Genomic DNA, 19581 nt, shown 5'->3' with positions numbered 1-19581 from the left:
GGAACCTATTTAGGGACGATAGGGGAGCCAGGGTGTTGTAAGATCTACCTAGGGGTCTCCACTCTCCCTTTCCCTAGTTGCTGAGCTTCCCCTCCTTTTCCCCTCGTCGTACGCTGGGTCCTTCCCATACCTAGCATGACAACATTCTATAGAAGGCTTGTAAGATATCAGAATGCACATCCTACAGAAGGCTTGTAAGATATCAGAATGCACATCCTATAGAAGGCTTGTAAGATATCAGAATGCACATCCTATAGAAGGCATGTAAGATATCAGAATGCACATCCTACAGAAGGCTTGTAAGATATCAGAATGCACATCCTATAGAAGGCTTGTAAGATATCAGAATGCACATCCTATTGAAGGCTTGTAAGATTTCAGAAATGTTACTACTTTAACAGTATTGAGTATCTTAAGTATCTTCTTTTATAATCCAATTGTTAGTCCAAAAGCAACACCCATGAACTCACATATTATAGAGAAGGCTCTCATTGCACTATACTCAACCTTTTAATGAGCTCAAATCTCATTAAACGCTACATGGATGGATCCACAACAGTAACAGGACACACAAAGTATATTAACAATTATTATCCTGGGACATAAAAATAGAAAATTGAAGCCAGCTCACCATTACGGCTGAAAATATGCAGGGACACAGACCTCGGTTGTGACCAAACGTGGGTAATCCAGGAAAATAAAAAAGGTGTGGTTCCAGCTCCTTATAAAATGTAAAACTTTATTCAGATATAGATTAAAAAATGGATTCCATGTTGTAAGAGGGAAAAACTTGCAACGCGTTTTGAATGCGTTCAGTGATTTTTGTTTGAGCTAATATCCTAGGACACCATATTCTCTAATAGTGGCCAAGAAGTTGTACACTGAAAGTAACAGTCAAATGCACAAGTTAATCTCACCCTTAAACAATATGGACACCTTTGTAAGCAATGTTATATTTATAGTTAAAGTGGTTGTCCAGTCCAAATCAATAACAGAATGACTGCAGACTTATGATACCCCCCAGAGCACGTACTGTGCTCTGTGGGGATTTGCCAGTTTCTGAGCTGGGATCGGAGGGTATGTATGAGTTATACATACTCTTGACCAGAGCCCATCTAGTAGGTGGAGCCTCGTTCCATACACTTGTATGGAGCGAGGCTGTGCCCTCTAGACGGCCATGCCCACTGGACGGCCCCGTAACTAGTCGGGACGCAGCCTTACTCTATACAAGTGTATGCAGTGAGGCCACGCCCACTAGACTTGCCCTGGCCGGGAGTATGTATAATGCATACATATCCTCCGGTTCCAGCTGAGAAACTGGCGAATCCCCGCAGTGCACAGTGTGTGCATTGGGGGATTCATAAGTTTGCAGTCACACAGAGTGACGTCAGCCTTATCGATTTGGACTGGACAACCCCTTTAAATTTATGCTTTTTTCCCACTATCAATCAATTTTTTATTATTCATTTGCTTTCTAAAATGTTAAACAACTTTATAAATGGCCTTTGGTAAAATGTTCTACCATTATGCTGCTGCAGTGTCCATGAGTTCTTTATTTAGCCCAGTGCTTTTCCCCAGAGGTGTATCTAGGCTTTTTGGCACCCGGGGCAAGAATTCAGTTTGGCGCCCCCCACACCTCAGCACATACGCGATTTGCACACTTAGTCACGTGCCGATGAGCTGCTCTTCCTAATTCTCTCAATGTTCAGTGAAAAACAGAGAAGCAGGAAGAGAAGCTCGTTATCACGTGAGCGTAAGTATGAAAATCGCATATGAGTAAATGTGATGACTGCTGGAACCTGCAAGCAGAGCTGAATCCTGACAGTGAGTATATTACACAGTGTTAGGATTGGCATGCTACAGGGCTTCATTTTATAATTAAAGGGCTTGTCCTGATTTGAGATTAAATTCTGCAGTCACTGTATGTGACTGCAGGCTTCTGAATTCTCACAGCGGATGCACTGCACACTTTTAGAGTCTCCCTTGCACAAGTATGAGATTTGTATACTTCTGGCCACATTCCGACTAGACGTGTCCGGCCTCACTCAATTCATTTTCATTGAGTCCACGCATGTGTAGTCAGCATGTGACTGTATGTATGTGACTCGCCCCCTGGGCCGTGGGGCACTCGGATCCGGGCAATAGGGAGACGATGGGGGTAGTAGTGGCGACCCGGTTCCGTGGCTCAGGGTGGTCAGGCCAATGGTAGTCCGTTATATTGATTATGTCCGACTACGCCACCCGTGGATTGCGGTTATTAGGAACCGCCGCTGCATGCAGACCGCTGGGGCTGATGAGGTGTGCAGCTATGGTAGTGTGACTCCCCACGGGAAGAGTGCGGCCCCAGGGCAGTATAGTGGATGGTGGGAGTGATGGTAGTGCTGGAGGAGCAAGGAGCACACAGACAACAGGTTGCAGTCCAGGGTCTTTACTAAACAGGTAAACTGACCCACAAACAGTCCCAGCTAGGAGGGGACCTGGATGTCTGAGAGCAATGGGGAAATTGGCCCTGGTCAGGGTGAGGGTGTAGGCCTACCGTGCTTTCTGCGCTCCTTCTGGCTATCTCCTCCTTATAGGGTAACAGCCCACGTTTCCGAGCTTTCCGTGCTTTCTCGCCTGTATGGCCTGCGACGTGGGTTCCTTTCTGCTCCCAGCCTTGTACGGCTTTACTGGTCCCTTCGGTTGTGGCAGGGCCTCCAGGCTTCTTAGGCCAAGGAATGTACAGTCCCTTGCGGACTGGTTCTCTGCTGGGGGATGTGGAATCCTTCCAGCCTCAGACACCAAAGTCTGGTAAAATTAAGTCTTTTCTCTGCCAAGACAGGCTCTCTTCGCCTCTTGTCTCTGGCTTGTGGCTCTCTCCTACTGCCACACTTCCTCTTAGGTGCAACACAACTTTCTGTCCCTGCTCCACTCTGGGACACGTTTCAGAGCTGAGACAGGCAATCCAGTTCTCTCTAACCCTGTCCCCAGTACCAGCTTTTATAGGGGCAGCCTGCTCCCCCTACTGGCCTGAGACAGGAGGCATTGCATGCTAATGTTCCCCTGACCAGAGAACCTCCCCCTTGCTCTCAGACACAGCTTTATTACACTTGTGGCATCCAGGTAGGGTGACACATTCCCCCCTAGTGAAATTTAGTACTCCGGGACTAAACAATAAACAAAGACAATATGCATAACTATAAAACACTAATAGACAAACGACGCACAGATTGAGTTCTTAAGGTCACAGTGTGGTCTGTGACCGGGTGTCCATATCACCAATACAACGGGGAGCCTTAACCAGGTGGGGGTCTGTCCTACCCCAAGTCCTTCACAGTCTTAGTTCATTCCTGGGCTAGGCTCCGAACGCAGTCCATACAAGGTCCCGGTTATAAAAAGTCCATAACCTGTGAGTCCTTACGGTTGCTGCAAGAGACTGAAACACAGAATTACCGAACATGCATGTAACTTGGCAAACAATTCAACATTTGGCAACAAGGTTATTTACAATTTAGTACACTCTATATTCTCCAGCGAGCGGGTATCTGTCCCTTTGTGCTCCTGGTTGACCTCCTTAACCCACTGTCTGGTGGTGGACCAACCTGGCTTTCCCCACTAGCGTTAGGGGTACAGCTACCAGCTGAATGTACAGGTAGGGCAGGCAGCTGTCTGCGGGTTCTTTGGCTTACCGCAGGCATGGCAGGCTCACTGTCAGCAGAGGGTTGACTCTCCTGGGCTGCTGGAACAGGCTCTTCTGCCTCTGGAACCGCTTGCTCCTCTTCACCTTCCGGCTCTGGTGTTGGTTGTTGCTGGGCCGGTTGCAGGAAATGCAGGACAGGTACCACTATGGCATCATTTATGCGAGTCCAGGACTGAGGGAACTCTCCGAGAACGGTGCTGATCATTTCGTCCTTGTCCTCTGCGGGTTCAAGGTCACTCTGATCCTCTTCTGCACTACGGAGTTGCTCGGGGCACCTTTTGAGGTGGTCTCTGGAGACGACACTAGTGGTTTCTCCTCCGTCCTTGGTGATTACGCACACCTTTGGGTTGTCGTGATCAGACTGCAGTACGGTGTAGGGTTCCCTTTCCCACTGGTCGTCCAACTTATGTAGCTTTCTTTTTCGCTTTAGGACTTGCTCACCAGGCTCTAGGGGACTAGCAGGGGCGTGTTGATTGAAGAGTCTTTCTTGCTTCTCTCTCACCTGGGCCAGGCTCTTCTCCACACTCTCCTGTACCTTCTTGTACTGCAGTTGCCTTTCCGTATCCCAGTCCGCATCCGGGGAGGTGTCCTCAGGTATTAGGACTCCCATCTCCAGGTCTACGGGCAGCTTACCTGGTCTAGCTCGCATCAGGTAAGCCGGGGTGCAGTTTGTAGCATTCACCGGGATATTGTTGTACATGTCTATCAGGTCCGGCAATTTTTCTGGCCACAGGCTGCGTTCCTCCAGGGGCAACGTCTTCAGTAGATCAATGACTATATTGTTCATTTTCTCACACATCCCGTTGGTTTGGGGGTGGTAAGGCGTTGTACGAATCTTCTTACAGCCATAGAGGTTGCAGAACTCCTGGAAGATTTCAGCTTCGAACGCTGGACCCTGGTCTGTCAGGACCTGTTCCGGATACCCATGTGGACGGCAGAAGTACTGCTGGAAGGCTCTGGCCGCTGTTTGGGCTGTCAAGTCCTTTACCGGGACCACCACTAGAAAACGGGAATAGTGGTCCACGATTGTCAGGGCGTAGATGTATCCGGACCGGCTTGGAGCCAATTTGACGTGGTCCAGAGCTACCAGCTCAAGAGGCTGCGTGGTGACGATGGGCCTCAAGGGTGTCTTCTGGCTGGTGTGGTCCTTCCTCCTCAGGTGACAAGGGCCACAGTCTCTGCACCACTTTTCTACAGCTCCTCTCATGCCGACCCAAAAGAATCTTCCTCTTAGCAGGAACTCCAGTTTCTTCCAACCAAAGTGTCCCGCTCTGTCATGGTAAGCTCCCAGGACCATAGCTGCATCCCGTCTTGGGACCACGACTTGCCAGGTCAGCTCGTGCGTCCGGTGGTTGACAATCCTTCTGCACAACTTGCCTTCGTAGAGGAACAGCTTGCTCTTTTCCTTCCATAGCTGCTTGGCTTCCTCTGGGGCATCTGGATCTAGGCGGGCGTCTTCCCGGGTCAGCAGATCTTTCACCAGGCGGACAGCAGGGTCACTATCTTGGGTCCCGGCCCAGCTGTGGTGAGGTAGGGGATTCATCATCACCGTTGTTAGATCCTCCTCCTTCACGTGGTGAGAGTGTTGAGCGGCTCCATACCGGTGAAACGCGGGGAGTTCTACCTCCTCCAGCTCTTCTGGGTCTTCGCCACCTTCAGGTAAGTGAGGCATTCTTGATAGGGCGTCCGCGTTGGCGTTGGTTTTGCCTGCCCGGTACTTGATCACGAAGTCATAGTTGGAGAGACGGGCCATCCACCGCTGTTCCAGGGCACCCAGTCTTGCATTGTCCAGGTGTGTCAACGGGTTGTTGTCCGTGTACACGGTGAACTTTGCGGAGGCCAGGTAATGCTTGAAGCGTTCCGTCACGGCCCACACCACCGCCAAGAATTCTAGCTTGAAGGAGCTGTAATTCTCCGGGTTCCTCTCGGTGGGCCTCAGCTTCCGGCTGGCGTATGCGATCACCCGTTCTCTGCCCTGTTGGTTTTGGGACAGTACGGCTCCCAGTCCCACATTACTGGCGTCAATGTGGAGAATGAAAGGCTGGCCGTAATCAGGGTAGGCCAGGATCTCATCCCCTGTGAGGGCCATCTTTAGCTGGCGGAAGGACTCCTCTTCCGGTTTATCCCACTTGAAGGGTGGCTTTTGACTTCTGGACTTGGATTGTCCGATCAGGAGGTCCTGCATAGGAGCTGCCATCTTAGTGAACCCGGGGATGAACCTTCGGTAGTAGCCTACCAACCCGAGAAACTGTCTCACCTCTTTGATGTTCGAGGGGCTTGGCCAGCTCTTGATTGCCGTGACCTTGTCAGGGTCGGGGGCCACTCCTTCCGCGCTTACCACATGCCCTAGGTACTGGACCTTTGGTTTCAGCAGGTGGCACTTCGATGGTTTCACCTTCAGGCCATAGCCTGCCAGGGCTTCGAACACCTCAGCCAGGTGCTTGAGATGGTCCTCGTAGGTCTTCGAATAGACGATCACGTCGTCCAGGTAAAGGAGGACCGTCTCGAAGTTTCGGTGCCCTAGACAGCATTCCATCAGCCGCTGGAAGGTCCCTGGTGCGTTGCAGAGCCCGAAAGGCATACAGTTGAATTCGCTCAGTCCCATCGGGGTGGTGAAGGCGGTCTTCTCCTTGTCAGCCTCTGCCACAGGAACCTGCCAATACCCGCTAGTAAGGTCCAAAGTAGAAAAGAAGTTAGCAGATTTTAGTGCGGCTAAAGACTCTTCTATTCTAGGCAGCGGATATGCGTCTTTGTGGGTGATACGGTTGATTTGTCTATAGTCCACGCACATTCTCATGGTGCCGTCTTTCTTTTTGACCAGAACCAAGGGGGCTGCCCAGGGGCTACAGCTGTCTCTAATGACCCCAGCTTCTTTCATCTCCCTTAGCATGCCCTTGGCGTTCTGATAATGTGCAGGGGGTACAGGTCTGTGCCTCTCTTTTATTGGTGGATGGCTCCCTGTGGGGATGTGGTGTTCTATCCCTTTTACTCTGCCGAAGTCTAGCGGGTGCTTACTAAAGACTCTCTCGTACTCCCGTACCACCCGGTAGACTCCTTGTTTTTGGTGCAGGGGAGTGGAGTCACCGCCCACGTGGAGTTTCTGGCACCAGTCCTCCTTTTGTTTCTGGGAGCCATTACCCTCCGCCTGTGGAGATGGAGGCAAGGGTTCCACGGCCCTGATAGCTTTGTGTTCGACGACAAACAGTTTGGCGAGTGTAGCGTACCTGGGTAAGTGTACTTCCCTCTCCCCAATGTTGAGGATGCGGACGGGCACCCTCCCATGACGGACATCAACCACCCCCCGGGCTGTCAAAATGGTGGGCCTGCTGTCTGAGTACACGGGTTCTACCATGGCTTGGTAGTCTCTACCTCTCAACCCGATTGCAGTCCGACACCAGATCATCATTTCACTTTTGGGAGGCATGGAAATGGGGAATGGATCACTGAGTCTTACGCTACCGATCTCACCACCAGACAGTTCTACCTGCTGCCGTCTCATCAGGGCTTTTATCTCCTTGTTGAGGACTCTCTGTTGGCTGGAACTAGCATTCACCGCCACCTGTTGTAGAATTACAATTACTTCTGAAAGACAATTTTCAATTATGTTAGTACTCACAGTTATTTTAGGGTGACTTTCATGACGGTCAATGTCCACAGTAATCACTCCCTGTGCCGGCAGTTCAACTTTACCAATTTTAATGGTCATCTCCTTGAACCCCATCTGCGGCACGGGTAAGCCATTACTGGCGATGATGCTCAAGTTACTGTCTGGATACCGTGTGATATCAGCATCAGTCCAATACTGCTTAAAAAGTACATAAGGGATTGTGGTTACTTGCGACCCAGTATCCAGCAAGGCGCTCATGGGGATACCGTCCAACACCACGGGTAAAACCGGGCGCCCCCCAACGTACTTATCACCCCAGTTATAAGGGCCTGGTGATCTTATGCCTGGGGGTCGGCCCTCTGCCCCAGGTTGGACCCGTTTAAATTACAGTACCTGGAAATGTGTCCGGGCTGGTTGCATCGACGGCAAATGGGCTGTCCATCCTCTGCGTAGCGGTCTGTGGGCCTCCCTCGGAACGACGGGATCCTCCTCTGTCAACGCCACGGGACATCCTCCGGACTTGAAGCCAGCTTGATGGGTCTTGACGGGTCCACTTGCAACGCCTGGACGGTCCTGGTCAACGCCGCGACGCTCCTGGTCAGCTCCTGGACTTGGTGGTGCAGGCCTTTCGACGGGGCTTGGTTCAGGGCATGTGCATCAGTCTCCACGGAGTCCATAGAGGAGGGCGCCGCCTCCTGGTGGTAGGTGATAGCAGGGCGCCGGGGGTTTATAGCGCCACTGGTTGCAGATTCACGGAGCACCCTTATGGCCCTGTCCTTAAATTGGGCAAAGGTCAGGTCGGGGTTCTGGAAGAACATGAGGCGCAGCTGGGCCCTGTGGGTGCTGGACAGCAGACCCTCTATGAATTGCTCTGTTAGCAGCTTATCGGTTTCCTGCACACTGCCAGGGTCAGTTTGTTGAATAGCCCTCAAGGCTTCCTGCAGATTTAGGGCATAGTCTCTGATGCTGTCCTGTGCCCGCTGCTTACATCCATAGAACCTCATTTTAATTTCAGCGGAGGTACGTGTATCAAAGGTACCCCGCAGCCGGGCCAGAATACCCTTCACAGTCCCTTTCTCCTCAATGGGCCATGATTTTACCTCCCTTTGGGCTGCGCCAGTTAACTGCCCTGTCAATATGCTGACCTTCTGTTCCTCTGTCAGGGGGTAAACTTGGAACAAACTATACAGTCTTTCCTTGAAGTCAGTTAGGGCATGGGGCTCCCCTGAGTATTTGGGCAGCCAGGCCGCTCCAGGGATGTAGGGCAAGGAAAAGGGCATCACCGCTGCTGCAGCTGCGTTGGTGGTAGTGGGCGCCTCTGTGTCCGACATCTTTCTACCCCCCTAGTGGACCGTGGCCTACCTTCCGACGATCCTCTTCTGTAGGCCGCGGCTCCGCTGCTGCTGCTATGGACGAGGACCTGGCGTCGCGTCCTGATGACGTCAGCGTCGCTCTCTCTCCCTTCCAGGACCTTGCGCAGCGTAGGTGCGTGGTGCGGAGCTTCGGATCTCGCGCGGTTTTGACGTCCACGCCCCTCTTCTTCCCGCGCGGCGTCCTGAAGATGGCGTCCGATGGCGGGAAGACGGCAGAAGACGGCGGGAAAGGGTCCAAGATGGCGTCTGATGGCGGGAGTCGGCTCCGGATGGCGGGAAACGGTCCAAGATGGCGTCTGATGGCGGGAAACGACTCCGGATGGCGGGAAACTTCGCCACAGGTAAGTTACAAAAGTCTTTTTCAGGCACGCAGTACCCGGTGGTTGCGGGCACGAAATCCTGCCGACTACGCCAAAGCTGACTCGCCCCCTGGGCCGTGGGGCACTCGGATCCGGGCAATAGGGAGACGATGGGGGTAGTAGTGGCGACCCGGTTCCGTGGCTCAGGGTGGTCAGGCCAATGGTAGTCCGTTATATTGATTATGTCCGACTACGCCACCCGTGGATTGCGGTTATTAGGAACCGCCGCTGCATGCAGACCGCTGGGGCTGATGAGGTGTGCAGCTATGGTAGTGTGACTCCCCACGGGAAGAGTGCGGCCCCAGGGCAGTATAGTGGATGGTGGGAGTGATGGTAGTGCTGGAGGAGCAAGGAGCACACAGACAACAGGTTGCAGTCCAGGGTCTTTACTAAACAGGTAAACTGACCCACAAACAGTCCCAGCTAGGAGGGGACCTGGATGTCTGAGAGCAACGGGGAAATTGGCCCTGGTCAGGGTGAGGGTGTAGGCCTACCGTGCTTTCTGCGCTCCTTCTGACTATCTCCTCCTGATAGGATAACAGCCCACGTTTCCGAGCTTTCCGTGCTTTCTCGCCTGTATGGCCTGCGACGTGGGTTCCTTTCTGCTCCCAGCCTTGTACGGCTTTACTGGTCCCTTCGGTTGTGGCAGGGCCTCCAGGCTTCTTAGGCCAAGGAATGTACAGTCCCTTGCGGACTGGTTCTCTGCTGGGGGATGTGGAATCCTTCCAGCCTCAGACACCAAAGTCTGGTAAAATTAAGTCTTTTCTCTGCCAAGACAGGCTCTCTTCGCCTCTTGTCTCTGGCTTGTGGCTCTCTCCTTCTGCCACACTTCCTCTTAGGTGCAACACAACTTTCTGTCCCTGCTCCACTCTGGGACACGTCTCAGAGCTGAGACAGGCAATCCAGTTCTCTCTAACCCTGTCCCCAGTACCAGCTTTTCTAGGGGCAGCCTGCTCCCCCTACTGGCCTGAGACAGGAGGCATTGCATGCTAATGTTCCCCTGACCAGAGAACCTCCCCCTTGCTCTCAGACACAGCTTTATTACACTTGTGGCATCCAGGTAGGGTGACACATATGCAAATCACCGGCCCCAGAGAATCTTGACAGCATGCATTGTGCAATGTGAGAATTCAGAAGCCCGAAGTCACATAGCATGACTGCAGATTCATCACAAACTTGGACAATCCCTTTAATGCTCCTAACATAAATAAAAATATGAGCATTAGTCAGTATCACAAATAACATTTACATTCAGGTACCTGATGGATGACGTTAGCTCTGGAGTCGTTCTCTTTCTTTTCTTCTCCATCTTGTCCAGACTCCATGATGAGTTTTCTCATCCACATCTCATCTCTGCAGACTTCCATATTCTCGGTTCTTCTGCAGCACAACCCCACACGATACCCTGAAAGATAGCAGTGTCATTATAATGCTCCTGAATAAAAATATCTGCCCTACGCTGAGCCCCTGAATAAATAATTGCCCCTCATTATATTCCCAACACAAAATATGACCCACACACTGTCCCTCTTATGGTACATTTTCTCCACACTGCCCCCTCCTTTCCATACTGTGCCCCCTCTTGACAATGTCCTCTCACACTGGATCCCCCAAATAGGGCTCAGTCTCCATACTATGCCCCGTCACCACACTCCCCCTCATTGGTATACTGTACCTTCCTGGCTGTGCCCTTACTGTCCCCCCATGCTATCCCCCACACTACCCAGTCTCTATTCTGTGCCACTCACACTTTTCTTCCCCCATATTGTCTTCTCACACTATTCCCCTGAATAGTCTCCTCACACATTACGCTTCTCACTTTACATACTGCCTCCTCACAAATCCCCCCGACTCCCCATACTGTGTCCGCACTCATCCCATCACCCTCGCTCCTCATACTGTGTCCACACCCATACCCCCACTCACCATACTGTGTCTGCACTCATCCCCCCATACAATGCCCCCCATCTCACCCCTTGCTTCTCATATTGTGTCTTCAAATTTCTCCCGTTCCCCATATTGTGTCTGCACCGGTCCCTTCTTTGCTCCCCAAACTTGTGTCCTCAAATCATCCTCACCCCCATTACACTAAATCTCCCCCACCACAGTGAATACCCCCCCCACACGCAGTAAACACCCCCCCACACTCAGTAAATACACCCCACACACGCAGTAAATACCCCCACACACGCAGTAAATACCCCCACACACGCAGTAAATATCCCCACTCGCAGTAGATACTATTGAAGACGTATGAGAGTACAATGGCACACTGGGAGCCGGTGCGCTGCAGCTTCTCTGAGCCGGTTGCCAGCTTGACAGCCGGCTCAGAGAACTGCCGACTCTCAGTCCGACGAGGAGTGGCAGGATGCAGCCGCCGAGGGAAACGCTTCGGTCCGCTGCATTAGCTGGCCCCACCGCCCCCACTGCCAGCTTCGCACATGCCCTGCCTGCTCCCCCCCCCCCCCCTAGAGAAGCCTCTGCTTTTTCCCCTCCCTCTCAGTGTTAGAAATAGCAGGAGGGAAGGGATTTTTTCTGTGGAGAGGAGAGAAGGTGTCTCAGGAAGGACAGGGAAAATAAGTTATAAACAAGAAGGAAATCACATGAAAGGGAAATAAGTATCTGATTAGAGTTGTACTGCTACATGAAAGCAATTGAAGACCGCAGCACCCTGGATACACACAGACCTCACATCCAATTTTTATTACTTGGAGATCCACTCTCCCAAGAGAAAAGACTGAAACTTGGATCAGGCTGGAGACTCCGTATCAGGAGGTCTGAAAATTTATGCAAGAATGAAAATTACAATTTTATTTAAGTTAGGCTACACGGTGACTTTAGTTGTGACATGGGTCATGCAGCTAAATATTGCTATATGTTGCTGCTGAATCACTGTGTAATTAAGGTGAATGTGGTTTCATTGTGACCCTTAGGGTACGGTGACCACGACTAGCAAGTCACAACAAATACAACTAGGTCCAACTTTTTGCGATTTGCTTGTCGCCGTAACCTAGGGATCACAATGTGACCTTATTCACCTGCATTACGCAGAGGTGTATCAGCAACACATACCAATCTTTGGCCACATGACCTGTGTCGTGGCCAAGGTTGCTGTGTAACCCCAGACTAAAGTTCACTAATATAAAATATAAGCATTCTGTTTTAGCCTTTAAAGGTTCCATCAACTTCAGCATCATGTTGTCATTTCTATTGAAGGGCATATAGACCACTATGGAAGCACAAGGTGCTCTACTACATTAACTTTTTTATTAGATGTAAATTCATCTAATAATATGCTTCTGATTAATGATTTAATACAAATTCTATCTTTTAATGAGATTTTCTGCTATTCATTACTTTGTAGGATTAGTATTGTGATTTCTTGCCGCATACGAAAATATCTGTTGATCAAAAACCCACTCTATGAAATATAGCTAAAACACCTTTGAATACAGGAGATGCCAAGCTTTTTCATAAAGAAAGCTAGTGTTTGTGGAGTTAGAAGAACATCTAGAAGTCGTAAGGCAGATACAGGTAGCATGTGGAGGATGCTGCTGCAGAGTGTGTATTAGCAGCCAAAAGGGGTATGAGACTCCCATCAGCTTTTAGCAATGGTCATAATTCATGTGTTCCAATTTCAGGTGGGTAATGGGTTTCTCTGGAAGAAGAGATGGGTTCAAAATACAAATTGGAAATATCTAGGTGTTTTAGCAGCGTATTAACACTAACCGACCAGTATATTGCCCAACTCTGTTTTGGAGCCAAGAATATGACTAAGATTTATCACTGATGATTTTAAATTGGGCATCCAGCTACTGTGGGAAAGTTTCATTGTCAAAACCAACAGATTTACCTTCCCAACAGGTCACATCTCATCACTGTGGGACCTAGTCGTGAATGCGTTGTGATGAGCTCATTGTTAGAGGTCTTTATAAAAAAAAGGGATAGCTCAAATCAAACAATGTTAAAGGGATTTTCCCTAAGAAAAATCCAAAACATTTATTACCTATCATAATTTCCAGTTGTCGCACTGCTAAGACCAACAATAGAATGGGGGAGTCTTGATCTCCTCTTCCTCCTCACTGCAGTTAGCATTGAATGGCATGTTAATTCATGACCCCATGCTCGATAGTCTCAGTCAGTCCCATAGTTATGTCATTGAGCGGCAGCAATCATACAGTACATGACCATGCCACTCCTTTCAGTTGCAAAGCAGTAAAAGAAAAAAGACAAAAAGGGGGATCAGGGCACCTGTTCTAGTAATTCCTAGGGATCCTAGCAGGACTTTTACCACCTATTTCCATTTGTGGGGAAAACCTGTTTAAACTTACCAACTTTTTAAAGTGCAATATAAAATTTGCAAAGTTCTTATAAATTTGGCAACATTGACAGCTCGTACAATCCAATTTCATATAAACATGGCTACATAGTGAATTTCTTCTGCCAGGCAGACTTGCTATGAAATTGTTTATTATATTAAGACAGCGTTCAGTCTGTAAAGTCTGGCATGTACGGCTGTACACGGCTTCATTTATAATTTAACAGTATCACTTAGAACTATGAAGAAGCGTGTGTTTATTATCTGTAGAAATGACTGATGAGCAGATTTCAGAACTTGTGCAAACATTCAGAATGAATACATAATCCAATTTATTGATGTTCATTTTAAGCAAAGCTACTGTACAGTTTCCATGAGCCACAACCTGGGCTATTTGATTTGGACTCCCTCATTATGTGGGTATGGAATCTCTTGAAAGATGATGCATACTTTCCTGATATTTTTATATATGTTACAAGCTATTTTATGCTTGGTTTTAAAAAATAATTTTGTTGTAGAGATTTAACATTTCTATACATGTACAATGTCTCACTGCTTTAAATAATTCTCTATCTGTTTCCCACTTTAATAGTTATGTTTTGCATTTCTCTAAAATGTAAATTTTCAAAATTGTGCATGACAGTAAAGTTAAAGTTCTGAAGGTAGAAATCTTATTGAGGAATTCTGCTTCCATTAGATGATATATAATGCGATAAGGAAATACTATCATTGTTGGCCCCCATCCCCTTCCCATAGATTCACAATATAAACCCTTTTTCATCACCACAAATTTCAGACTCGGCACTAGTAGTAACAATAATAATGATTTTTATTTCTATAGCACCAACATATTCTGCAGCACTTTACATTTTAGAGGGGACTTGAATAGACAATAAAGATGTTACAGGATAACATATAACTCAGATACCAAAAAGGAGCAAGGGCCGTGCTCCCAAGCTTGCAATCTATGAGGAAATAGGAGGGACAGGAAAGGTATCAATATAATATTTAATAACGCTGCATGAACCGGTTTCCAGCGAGTATGTGTACAAGTACAGACACAGAGGGCTATTAAGTGCATAGCCTTGTGAACTTATGCTATGAGGGCCCCGATTTAGAACAAAATTTTCAGTGGGCAAAGCGGGGATAGTTAGATAAGTGAAGTGAGGCGATAGGCCAGTCTGAAGAAATGCATTTTTAGGCCACAATTAAAACTGTGGGTATTGGGAATTAATCAAATTGTCCGGGGTAGTGCATTCCAAAGAATTGACGCAGCGCACAACAAGTGATGGGAGTGGGAGGTTTGGATTATTGAGAATGTTAGTTTTAGGTCATTAGCAGAACGGAGTGCACGGGTAGGGTGGTAGACTGAGGGAAGAGATGTGACGTGATGCTGAACCATGGAGTCCTTTGTGGGTGATAGTGATAAGTTGATATTCAACTCTGTAGCGGATGGGCAACCAGTGTAACGGCTGGCACAGGGGTAGAGGCATCGGTGTATCAGTTGGAAAGGAATATGATAGGTGCAGTCATATAAATGTCATTTTACAAGTTGGCCTTACACTAATCACACAGAGTTAAAGGGGTATTCCCATCTCCAAGATCATATCCCAATATGTAGTAGGTGTAATAATAATATTATCAAATACCTCCAATAAGAAATGTAGTATAGATTTAGATATCCATGGTTATGACCACTGATATAGTGACAGTTATCTAGTTGCTAGTGGTCGTAACCATGGATACCTAAGGTCCTGCAATGCCTGCACATGAGGAAAGAAACATAGCGAATCAGAAAAACTATACTACATTTCTAATTGTAGGTATTTGCCAGTATTATTATTATTACACCTACTACATATTGGGATATGATTTTGGAGATGGGAATACCCCTTTAAATTGAAAAAGCTTATAGAAAAAAAAATTGTATTGTGTTTTTCTTTTTGTGTAAAAGATCAGCACGATTTTGTGGAAAACACAAGCCTGCGATCACTAATTAAAGAATAAAACATTTGCCCAGAGTTACAAGAATTGTCTGAAGACGCAGGTGTTAACTAAACAAGGCAAGCGCCTCCATATAGGCTGGTTACAAAAATGATATCACTATCAGCAAGAACTTATTCTATAAATCCTTCACTTTTGCACTTTTGTCTTTTTGAATAGGTGGCAATTAATATATAAATGAACCTTTCAAACACTGTTCACCATTTTATAGTTTATACGTAAGAAGAATCTAAATAAACAGTTGAATCACTGTGTAAATACATTACTTATTTTGTGCTGTATTATACTTCAGAGCTGTATTCACAATTCTACAGTCAACAAGCTCGTTGTCCGACACATTCCTAAGAGCTGAGCTCCTGCTAGTTTTTTTCTTACACAATGTGATGTATAGACCACACTCAATGAAAACTTGAATGCCAATTAGCAGTTCAAGTTTTGCATTGACTTTGAGTCTGAAAGGAATTCTGAAAGTTTTCATCAAACAAGCACGTAGAAATCTGAATACAGCACATGCAAGATAAAGGAGGTTGCTGAGTTCTATTCATATACAGTATATCTTGCAATGAAGTTTGTTCAAGATAAATGTCAATTATATCTTGTAGCGCTTTTCATCCATTCAAATACCGTAAATTGGTGAAAAACACACATAAAAACGCTGCAAAAATGCCATGTGTGAACATACCCTAATTTTAAGATTTACAGTACAGATCTATTCTTTAGTTTTATTATAATTTACTGTTAGGGATTAGTTCGATAATGAAATATTTTTATTCCTGTAACTTTTATCTCATTTTGATTATTTATTTCTTCGCAGTGGATGCGATTGTGGAGTTTGACTACAAGGCTCAGCATGACGACGAGCTGACTATTGTGGCAGGTGACCTCATCACCAAAATCAAAAAAGAAGATGGCGGTTGGTGGGAAGGAGAGCTGAAAGGAAGGAGAGGACTTTTCCCTGACAACTTTGTGAGAGTGAGTATCTACTATATATTTCTCTAGAAAATTAGAAGACTAAAATGTTTAAGTGAAAAATGGGAATAGCCGATAGGAAATTTTCTTAAAGCCTTACTCCATTCCACCCATGAAAATGTGGCTGTTGCTGCTCTTATGGTTAAGATCCTACAGCTCCTACTCTTAAGAGGCCAGTAAAAATATGGTAATCGGCTTGAGCTGTCCTTGTGCCTGTCTACGATTTGTGGTCGGTAGCTTCTTTTTGCAAAGTCAACAACATTATTTTCACAGTTAGGGAGGTCACAGTGGAACTAGAACAATTATTGCCGTTAACAAACGACACCTCATATCTTAGCAATCTGGTTCGATGTAACTGTGACATGGTGAAGTGTAAAAATTGTGGCTAACTGCAGCCACTCCTAAATCAAGTGGAATTGTAGAAGCAGCATTGTGTTTTTTAGACAATGTCCACAGAACCAGGGCTACAAGAAAGTCATTTTGGCTGATATGTGTCAGCATACCGTCTTAAAGGCAGTCTTTCACCCCAAATTGCAATGATTTGGAAATCTTTATAGCCATATTTTGTTCATAACAGAACATAGAATACAGATCAAAAGTTGAAAATTAGACCCTTTTCCATTTCAATTGAAAAAAATTAACTCATTTAGAAATGGATGGCAGCAACACATCTCAAAAAAGTTGAGGCAGGGTTAATAAAAAGGCTGGAAAAGTAAGTGATACTAGTGAAAACGGCGGGAGGGTCAATTTTCACTTGACTGTATAAAATAAGCTTTTTAGAGAGGCAAAGTCTCTCAGAAGCAAAGATAGTCAGAGATTCATCAATCTGTCGACAACTGCGTGTAAAAATTGTGGAACAATTTCAGAAAAATATAATATAAACATAATAACATCAAAAGATTCAGAGATTCTGGAGAAATCTGTGTACACAAGGGACAAGGCCGACAGTCAAGACTGAATGCTCATGATCTACAGGCCCTCAAGCGGCACTGCAATAAAAACGGCATCATTTGGTTGTTCAAATTACTGCATAGATCAGGAACACATCCAGAAATCATTGTCTGTGAACACTGAAATGAAATCTACAAATACAACTTAATGTTCTATTATGCATTGAAGAAGGAACCAAATACAATCCAGAAGCACAGCCACCTACTCTGGGCCAAAGCTCATTTAAAATAGACTGAGGCAAAATGGAACTTTTCTGTAGTCAGAGGAATCAAAATGTGAAATATTTTTTTATGGAAACCATGGAGACCATGTCCTGTGGACTCAAAGAGGAGAGGGACCATTCAGCTTGTTATCAGCATATCCATCGATCAAAAAACAATGCATTTTTATCAATACATAAAAATACGGGACATGCAAATCCCCCTCTGTGAGACCCACATAAGACTATTTGTCCATATGTATCTTCAGGGGGGTCAAGAAGAAGCCCCCTGAAGAAGGCTGCGCCAAAACGTGCGTTGGGGTGGACGCATGGCCCCTCTGTGAGCTCCTGTATCCTGTGGTCCTGTGCCTTGGTATGGTAATATTGATTTATTTAAGTATGTGCAAACCAATGTATTGTTATCTAGTGACTATTAGCATTTACTGGGCATTTTAATCAGCTGCCATATTTCTGACATATAATATCCAAGATCTATACTAGTGAGACCATAGTGAACACTTGTTGATTACATAGTGGCAGATACATATGGACAAATAGTCTTATGTGGGTCTCACAGAGGGGGTTTTGCATGTCCTGTATTTTTATGTATTGTATGTTTTTGCAGCACCTGTGTTTCATCTGTCTGTATTCCAATCTTTTAATATATAAATTAAATAAAATTATTTTTTATATAGTATAAAGCAGGGGTCCTCAAACTTTTTAAACAGGGGGCCAGTTCACGGTCCCTCAGACCATTGGAGGGCCGGAATATAGTTTTTAAAAAAAACTATGAACAAATTCCTATGCACACTGCACATATCTTATTTTGTAGTAAAAAAAACAATACAGGAACAAATACAATATTTAAAATGAAGAACAAGTAAAGTTAAATCAACCGGTATTTCAATAGGTAGGTAACTGTACCCAATAGGCAGCATAGGTCCTCAATAGGCAGGTAAATGTCCCCAATAGGCAGCATAGGTCCTCAATAGGCAGGTAAATGTACCCAATAGGCAGCATAGGTCCCCAATAGGCAGCATAGGTCCCCAATAGGCAGGTAAATGTACCCAATAGGCAGGTAAATGTCCCCAATAGGCAGGTAAATATCCCCAATAGGCAGCATAGGTCCCCAATAGGCAGGTAAATGTACCCAATAGGCAGCATAGGTCCCCAATAGGCAGGTAAATGTCCCCAATAGGCAGGTAAATATCCCCAATAGGCAGGTAAATATCCCCAATAGGCAGCATAGGTCCTCAATGGGCAGGTAAATGTTCCCAATAGGCAGGCTGTTTCCCCCTTATAATGCCATATGCAGGCTGTTCCACCCCTTATAATGCCCCATGCAGGCTGTTCCCCCCTTATAATGCCCCATGCTGGATGCCACCCCCCATATAATGCCCCATGCAGCATGTCACCCCCCCATATAATGCCCCATGCAGCATGTCACCCCCCCCATATAATGCCCCATGCAGCATGTCACCCCCCCATATTATGCCCCATGCAGCATGTCACCCCCCCATATTATGCCCCATGCAGGATGTCCCTTTCCCCCCATATAATGCCCCATGCAGGATGTCCCTTTCCCCCCCATATAATGCCCCATGCAGGATGTCACCCCCCATATAATGCCCCATGCAGGATGTCACCCCCCCCATATAATGCCCCATGCAGGATATCACTCCTCTGTCTTTATAATGCCCCATGCAGCATGTCACCCCCCCATATAATGCCCCATGCAGCATGTCACCCCCCCCATATAATGCCCCATGCAGCATGTCACCCCCCCCATATAATGCCCCATGCAGCATGTCACCCCCCCATATAATGCCCCATGCAGCATGTCACCTCCCATATAATGCCACATGCAGCATGTCCCCCCCCCATATAATGCCACATGCAGCATGTCACCCCCCCATATAATGCCCCATGCAGGATGTCACCCCCCATATCATGCCCCATGCAGGATGTCACCCCCCCATATTATACCCCTTGCAGGATGTCACCCCCCCATATAATGACCTATGCCTCCATACATTAAAAAAAAAAAAAGAAAAACAATACTCACCTCACTTCTCACTTGCTGCCGCTGCTCTACTCTGGTCTGGACTCCAGCGTCGCGGCG

The 19581-nt window shown here is 46.9% G+C and overlaps 1 protein-coding gene across 2 annotated transcripts in view; it reads left to right on the top strand.

Annotated features, from left to right (window-relative positions):
• Positions 1 to 19581, top strand: part of SH3KBP1 (SH3 domain containing kinase binding protein 1) — a 464745-nt gene that overhangs the window by 69349 nt on the left and 375815 nt on the right. For both annotated transcript variants that reach the window (XM_073667463.1, XM_073667464.1), the window contains exon 2: positions 16155 to 16312. In XM_073667463.1, the coding sequence (XP_073523564.1) occupies positions 16155 to 16312 (158 nt within the window). The remainder of the gene's footprint in view (positions 1 to 16154; positions 16313 to 19581) is intronic.

The sequence above is a fragment of the Phyllobates terribilis genome, unplaced genomic scaffold (genome assembly GCF_046119375.1).
Source record: "Phyllobates terribilis strain yellow unplaced genomic scaffold, ASM4611937v1 Scaffold_2__4_contigs__length_985480577, whole genome shotgun sequence".
Lineage (NCBI taxonomy): Eukaryota > Metazoa > Chordata > Amphibia > Anura > Dendrobatidae > Phyllobates > Phyllobates terribilis.
Note: the sequence above shows the minus strand (reverse complement) of the source record. Positions and strands in the feature narration are given on the sequence as shown.